This window comes from Onychostoma macrolepis, chromosome 18 (genome assembly GCF_012432095.1).
Source record: "Onychostoma macrolepis isolate SWU-2019 chromosome 18, ASM1243209v1, whole genome shotgun sequence".
In the NCBI taxonomy this organism is placed as follows: Eukaryota; Metazoa; Chordata; class Actinopteri; order Cypriniformes; family Cyprinidae; genus Onychostoma; species Onychostoma macrolepis.
In genome coordinates, this window is record NC_081172.1 from 34,008,964 (window position 1) to 34,016,463 (window position 7,500).

At 42.5% G+C, this 7,500-nt stretch overlaps 1 protein-coding gene across 2 annotated transcripts in view; it reads right to left on the reverse strand.

Moving 5' to 3' along the window:
• pdpr (pyruvate dehydrogenase phosphatase regulatory subunit) overlaps positions 1 to 7,500 on the reverse strand; it is a 23,805-nt gene that overhangs the window by 12,715 nt on the left and 3,590 nt on the right. For both annotated transcript variants that reach the window (XM_058751290.1, XM_058751289.1), the window contains 7 exons: positions 7,240 to 7,500; positions 6,988 to 7,121; positions 6,818 to 6,899; positions 5,632 to 5,795; positions 5,437 to 5,558; positions 5,202 to 5,319; positions 3,149 to 3,298 (listed from right to left, as the gene is read on the reverse strand). In XM_058751290.1, coding sequence (XP_058607273.1) covers positions 3,149 to 3,298; positions 5,202 to 5,319; positions 5,437 to 5,558; positions 5,632 to 5,795; positions 6,818 to 6,899; positions 6,988 to 7,121; positions 7,240 to 7,487 — 1,018 coding nt within the window. In that variant the 5' untranslated portion in view covers positions 7,488 to 7,500. The remainder of the gene's footprint in view (positions 1 to 3,148; positions 3,299 to 5,201; positions 5,320 to 5,436; positions 5,559 to 5,631; positions 5,796 to 6,817; positions 6,900 to 6,987; positions 7,122 to 7,239) is intronic.

Here is a 7,500-nt window from a genome sequence, read left to right on the forward strand (position 1 = left end):
CTTTTAGTGGGGAGTGATGTTTAATTAATTTCATTTGCTGGGCTGTTTCTGATTTGTAAGTTCGATATCGATGCTCAATAATATTGTTTAATTTATGTAAAATGCCTATATGGGATTATGACATGCGCATTTTGTTTGTTTATTTTTATTTCACGAGTGTGCATTTATTTCAGAATGCATGGGGGGCCCCGCAAAGGCTTAACGCCTGCACACACACACACACACACACACACACACACACACACACACACACGTGTACTTTCCCTCCACCACAGATCTCTAAATATTTCACATTCACACGTAATGTGTTTTCTGGCAGCTCTTTCGCGCACTAACAGTATGCACTACGGTTATAATACATGCATGCGTGTTATCTGAGAGGCTGCCAGCTCCTGCTCACTATGTGAAGGGTAATGTTCATCACAGGGTTTCTGCTGCAGCAGACGCACATCTACACCCGTGTTCACTGATGACAGTGGATCATAACTCAGAATAGGCCTGAGCGATAAAACGCTATCGGTATTTATCGACGGTACACCTTCATCGATAACGCCAGCGTGCTGTGAGTGACGAGCAGACCACACACACGAACACATGCTGAGTGCTGTGCCTGTGATGAGGAGATTGTGAATAAAAAATTAATATTAGTCGAATTTTTTTTTAAAAATTGCATTTGAATGCCAAAAAGGGTGCAACTGAACTAGGTGTGCGTCGGTTGAGGGAGGCGCACGAGATGCAGTGATGATGATGTAAGTGTCCTTGTAATACTTTGTTTTTGTTAATCTGTCCAGCTGATATATATATATAAGCTTTATTCATTCAAATATCAGAGAAAGCTCAATGCAGAGAAGTTGAGCCATTCACAAAGAATGCATATTAGGCGCATTTTTGGGACACACAACTATGACTGTTGCCCCCCGCGTCTCATACGAGAGATGTACAGAAAGTCATGTAAAGTTAAAAGAGTTTAAACTTTTAGAAAACACGTTGCGAATTTGTGGAGGTTTATTCCATTTCACTGCATCTCATGTTTTTAAATGCAATCTGTGCGCTTCGGCTACTAGAATTAAAGGATTGAACAAGGTATTGCAGTCCAAATTAAAAATATTGGCGAGGGTTTTTTTCACCCGGCCCCTCCTCCTCAGACTTGAAGCACACGCAGGTTTCCAGATTAACGACACCAACACAGGGCTCGCAAAATCGCTAGCCCGACGTCCCGGGGCTGTTGTGTTTTCCAGTCGGGCTCCCAAAACACATCAGTGCCTGCCCGACGGGCTCCTTAAACACAGGGCTCCCGCGGGTCTTTAAAGTGAGTTGTATCAAACTTAAGGCCATAAAAAGTTTTAAATACGTTAAATGGTATAAGAAATGTCTTAATTATAATTTCTAGAGGTCTTACAGTTGGGGACGGAAAAAGTCGTGATACGGCGGATTAAACTTCAAAAGGCAATGATGTCATTGAATAAATATGAGCTGCACGTTTCAAGTCAAAACGCGGCGCGGATGTCTTTATGTGAATGCATCTGAAGGGAACCGACTGTCCTCAGAAACGTGTCGTTGGCATTTTAATTTCATCTAAACTATAATCCCTGATAAAGCAGCGTTTATGAGCGACGAGCTGCTTCGTGTACAGCGTTTCCGGGGAAACCGCAGTATTTCAGCGCTCCTGAAGCGCCACCTCGTGGCAGAGAGTGAATCTGCATTTACAATAAGCCTTTCTTGCTGTTTATGCTCAGATCAATGCAGATATCAACTCATGTTTTCACGCAGCAAACACATAGAGTTGTAAATGAGAAAGAAGTTGATGTGCCTTCTAAAAATCTAAACAAGACAATAATATTTATATGTTTTAAATTAACATTATTTATATGCTTGATTTATCCCTTTTCATAAAAATGGTTTATAGCCTGAAACACTGTTGTATAAGATTTTTGTTTTTGTGAAAACCTGTATCTGAACTGAAAATCATGTAATTTTATGGCTCAAAACTGTATGTTACCGTAGACACTGTCCAACCCCGCTCATTCTGTGTTCATTTTCCTCGTGCAGCTCTTAAAATGGGTCATAAATTGCCTTAAATTTATTTTTAAAAAATTCTGCAGATACCCTGTAAATAGTGAAATAAGATTCCTTCCTTCCTTCATATTCGTTGATATTTGGGTATTGAAAATATTTTTGATTTGACATTTAAACTCCTATCTGATTTTCTATATTTAAAAAAAAATAAATAAATAAAAAATAAAAGTATTTTTTTAATTTGGGCTAGTTAAATTAATTTTCGAGCTACCAAAATCAGAAGAGTACCTGCCCGAAGGGCTGCCAGGGATTTAGAAATTTTGCGAGCCCTGCAACAGAAACGAGCGCACATGATGATGAATTAAATGAAATACGCTGAATTTTCCGCCAACTGGCAACCCGCGGTGCCGAAATACAATCGGGTAAACTGGCAGGGGGCGGGTTACACAGACCATAAACACAGACGTTCCGGGCTGGAACACACATTTTTAAAGGAGAATAACTGACTGTAGCATTGTTTTTCAGATAAACAAGTATGTTAACTTTAGCATGTTTCTTAAACATCTGCAAACATATAATGGTATTTTTATGCTTTAGTAGAGTCAAAAACTTACATACAGCACCTTTAAGCTAGGCCTGTGTATAAACACATTGTTTATGCAATTTACGAAATTATATTTGATTTATGTTAATTTAGATGTTGTGCACGTTTTTTATAGACTTATTTTAATTGCATTGAATGAACAATTTAATGCGCTGCATTATTTTGATCATTGCGCCCTCCTGTGGCTGTTTAATCTGCATATAAAACATAAAGGAGATGTTTGTTTAAATTTTATTTTGTGTTTGACTGTTAAAACAAAAATGATTTGTTGTTTGTCTTAAATTGGGTTAAATTAAATTAAAAATACAATGGTTGAATTAAAAAAAAAAATTCTATTGCTCTTTGTTTTAAAAAACGTCAATAATTATCGATACCGAACGATATGAAACATTATATCGTTGATACATTTTTTAGCTATATCAGAAATATCTGAACACCAGTCAAGCTCTCATACAGCTGTGGAACCAGCGCTTCACTGTGTGGAGAAGAGCATCATCATCATCATCATCATCATCGAGTTCAGCTCACCGAAATGATCCCAGTCTTCCTGCATGTTCTGAATCTCCAGCTGGTTGCGTCCCTCAGTGAAGATGGGTTTAGGGTTCTTCTCAAAGCCACCCGACAGGATCCCTCCATGCCAGGCCCGAGCGTAGATCCGCCCGTCCATGTCTATCACCACTGCACACACACACACACACACACACACACACACACACACACACACACACACACGATCAGCGGTTACTGCAGTGCTTCATGAGCTGGACAATCACACTGAGACTGACTGCGGTTTGTTTCTAATGAGAGCACACTGTGAGAATCAGTGCTGAAAACACAACATCAAATCCTGATGATGTTTTTGGGAGGCAGTCGTAGCCTAAACATATTATTTGTGATTATCATTTTTAAATGGTTTTTAACATTTATAAAGCGCTGCTGCTGTGCTTTCAGCTGATGGATGAAGCCTTTCGCCTCAGAAAATGATTTTAAAACTCTTTTAGAGCTCTTTGGATTAAACCCACTTAATTTTCCTCTTCGTTTGAAACAAAGCTACATTATTAAACTGTATATATTAGGCATGCCCGAGCCGATCTCAAGGATGGGGTCAGGCCGATCAAGGCTTTTAACTGACCGGTGTGTGCCGGTCCCGTCGAGCGGTCGGAGGCGGTATGCGCCTTTAAGTGGGTTTGCCAACCGCCATTAAAAGGAAAAGACACTCAACTAAACCAAAACAAGAGAAATGTGCGCGTGACAAACAGCGAGTTCTGTTCTAGCATCACACACTCGAGCTTTGTGTTTTGTAACGATCTCTTATCTGCAGTCAGCCTCTGAGACGGCTATGGGTTGTAAGGCTTGATCTGCGGTCACTAATCCAGTCTTCACACAGACCATGTTCTTGATTGACTTGTACCTGAACTTTAAGGGGGACTCGACCCTCTTTTTATTTGTGGTATACTGTCTCAGTCTAAATTACTTTCACACTGCTGTCAGGAAGCCAAACCAACTTTAAACAGATTTTATGTCAGAACGAGAAGTTTAAATACATTTTTGGTTTATTTTTAAACTGTGGCGGGCCATCAAACAATGACATTATATTATATTATTGTGTTATAAATTTACTTTCTGCATAACTCTGTATACATTGGATCGATTTTAATCATTTTAATGTACTTGGATTGTGCACCAGACACTAGGAATATATGAGACGAGTGGTGACGTGCTGCCAAGATGGCGGCGGTCGGCTCCGCCCACTTCAGCCTTCAAAAATACTCTTCAGAAACCTATGAGTGACGTCACGGACACTACGTCCATGTTTTTATACTGTCTATGATATATATAAACACACACATATACATATACATATATATATATATAAAATAATGTTTGCAAGTGTTTTTTTTTATTCTTTATGTAGATTATATACCGTAATGACCCGAATATAAGACAATGTTTTTTTCTTAGATCTACATCTAAACGCGGTCGTCTTGTATTCAGGGTCTAGACTTTGACACCCACAACAATAGGTGGCGCCATACACACATAAAACGAGTGTGCCATGAAATACGTAACGTAATGTGTGTCGTAATGTTAGAAGATCGCGAGTGAAAACAAAAGAAAAAGAAAAGCTTACAGCGGCACGAGTCGTGACTGTAGCCTGATGGGAACAAGCTTCCTCTGTAAGTGATTGTAAAACGTAAGACAGGACCCAGATTTGAAGACTCTACTGTTAGTGACATTTTGCTAGGCTACTATGAGATGGACAGCCTAATTGTTATATAATTCAGATGGGCTACCTGTTGTTTTTTTGGTATATCAAAAAGTGTATATTTTAAATCTGATTATTGATATATTCTACCAGTATTTACCATACATTCAAAACAAAAATTTAAATAGGAAGAAATATATGCAATATGAAAAAAAATTACAACAAGATTTGGTTTTCAAAAAGCCTTTTCCAAAAAGTACATCTTGAAAAAGGTGCGTCGTCTTATATTCGTGTGAATACGGTAGATTAGGCGATAGAAGCTCGGCTGATGATGGGCCGCAGGAGCCTCGTGTGACGGATCTGTGATGATGTCACCTGGGCTGTCGTTCCGAGTCGGCTCAGATAAGGGTTTGGTGAGCAGGTAGAAGTGTTCACAGCCGTGTAAGGGAACAGACACTTTGACCTCGCCGCTCTGACCGAGCTCATAGGCCCACTGAAAAACACACCACAGACCCATCTGCAATAACACTGTAAAATACAACTATCAAGTCTAAATAGCAAATCTCATGAAGACTGATCCGCATGGCATGTTGTTCAGACAGAGACTGACCTGTCCGGCACAGTTGACGAAGTATTCACACTCGATGGACCCGCGGTCGGTCTCTACGGCCGTGACGTGGCCCTTCTGCACCACCACATGATTAACGCTGGTGTGCTCGTACATCTGCACTCCTGACACATGAAACACAGCGTGAGCAGGTGATGAGCATCAGCGGCACTGAAGCGTGTGTGCGGTCAGTCGTACCGTGGGCCGCGGCGGCCACAGCGAGCGCGCGAGTGACCTCCGGCGGGGACACCACGCTGTCTCCGGGCAGATGCAGCGCTCCCACCAGGTCATGCATGTTCACCAGCGGGTGCAGCCTCGCCACGTCTCTGGGCTTGATGACGTTACAGCTGACGCCCAGAACCCTGCAGACACACAGGAGCTCGTTAGGAGCCGCGTCCCACCTCAGAGCTCTGGGTTCAGCGGTGACCCACAGACAGAAGGCTGTTCTAGGGCTGGATCATTTGGTAACCAGAACACCTTTGCTGTTATTATTCAGTATTTGATTCATGGCATTTTGTCACATCCTCTCCTGTGAATTTTGGGCGAGCGAAGGTAAATGTGGCCGCAGTGTAAGACTTCAGTTATTCAGGAACAGAGAATCTGAATCTAACGAACAAGACATGAAAACACAAGCTGTGTCCCAAACCGCTCCCTATCCCCTATATAGCGCACATCGGGCGTCACACATTTTGTAGTGCTGTCCGAATTTTGAGTGAACGACTTTATTCCCTACATTCGTTCACTACTTTTTACCCACAATGCATTCTGATTTCGAGTGTAAAACCGATGTACACTCGCTGAAGCACTATTTCCCACAATCCAATGCAGAGACGCGACGAGCTAACCCTAACCGATCCTAACAAACCATACACTTGAAAAATTGACACTTAAGACTGGTTTTGTGGTCCAGGGTCACATATTAAAATATATTATGTAGGCATTAACTAGTTTAATATTTCACTGGTTTAATGAGGTGGCATCTTTGTAACCTTACAAAAATGATGATAATTTGGTGGATGATTTAAAAATGTTCGTTAATCACCTGTAGGTAGCGTTTTCATTCTGATGTAAAATTAACGGTTGCATGCGGGCGCTCTACGAACATTACCTTCTCTGAGCGCAAAACACTGCTCGGGAGAGTTTCATGATACTACAAATAATAAACACATAAATGCATTAAAGTGTGTTTCATTTTGTTGACAGTATTTTAATAGTATTTAATGATTAAGAACAAATTAATCATATACCATCGATGAAACCACAAAGCTAAGTGAGCGATTTGGGACACAGCTACAGAAAGCACACCGTGACTTCTTCACTGAAACTAGTTAAACTGGATCATGACTGATGCTGTCCTGAGAATGAGAGCGAGAGAGCAGCTCACTTCAGTCTGGACGCCAGACGCTTCAGAGACAGGAGCCGGTCCTGATTCTGAGCCAAACACAGAGAGCCGGTCCGAACGAAACCTGCAACACACACACACCGAGACTGAAGACCATCTCCACGCGCTGTCTTTGATGATCAGTGTGTCGTGCCGTGATGCTGATTTCTCACCCGTTTTCACGCCCGTCTCCTCTTCCAAACGCTCATAGAGTGCGATCGAATAATCTGCCATCTTACTCTCAATAGAAAGAGGTTTGGCGACGCTTACGATTCCTGCACAGAACCGTGTTGTGCCGGCTCCGAGTCTGCAACAGACACAAACACACAGCAGAGCTTATATGGACTCAGATATCACAGATATGCATATAGATGACAGATGTGTGCTTTAGAGGACAGACAGAGACCAGATGTGCGTGACCTCACCTGCCCTGCTCCAGCAGCACGATCTCCGTCCAGCCCAGCTTGGCCAGATGATACGCCACCGACGTGCCCACGACGCCTCCGCCACAGATGACCACTCGAGCGTGAGCGGGCAGAGCCACGGACGCAGAGTCCGAGCTTGAGAACCGCAGCGATCCGTGTGGACGAGCGAGACGGGCCCCGGCGCCACAGAACCAGCGGGGCAGAAGAACCGGGGCCAGAGCCCGAACACCGCAGGCTCCGCCGCGCATGACTGCGCCGCCG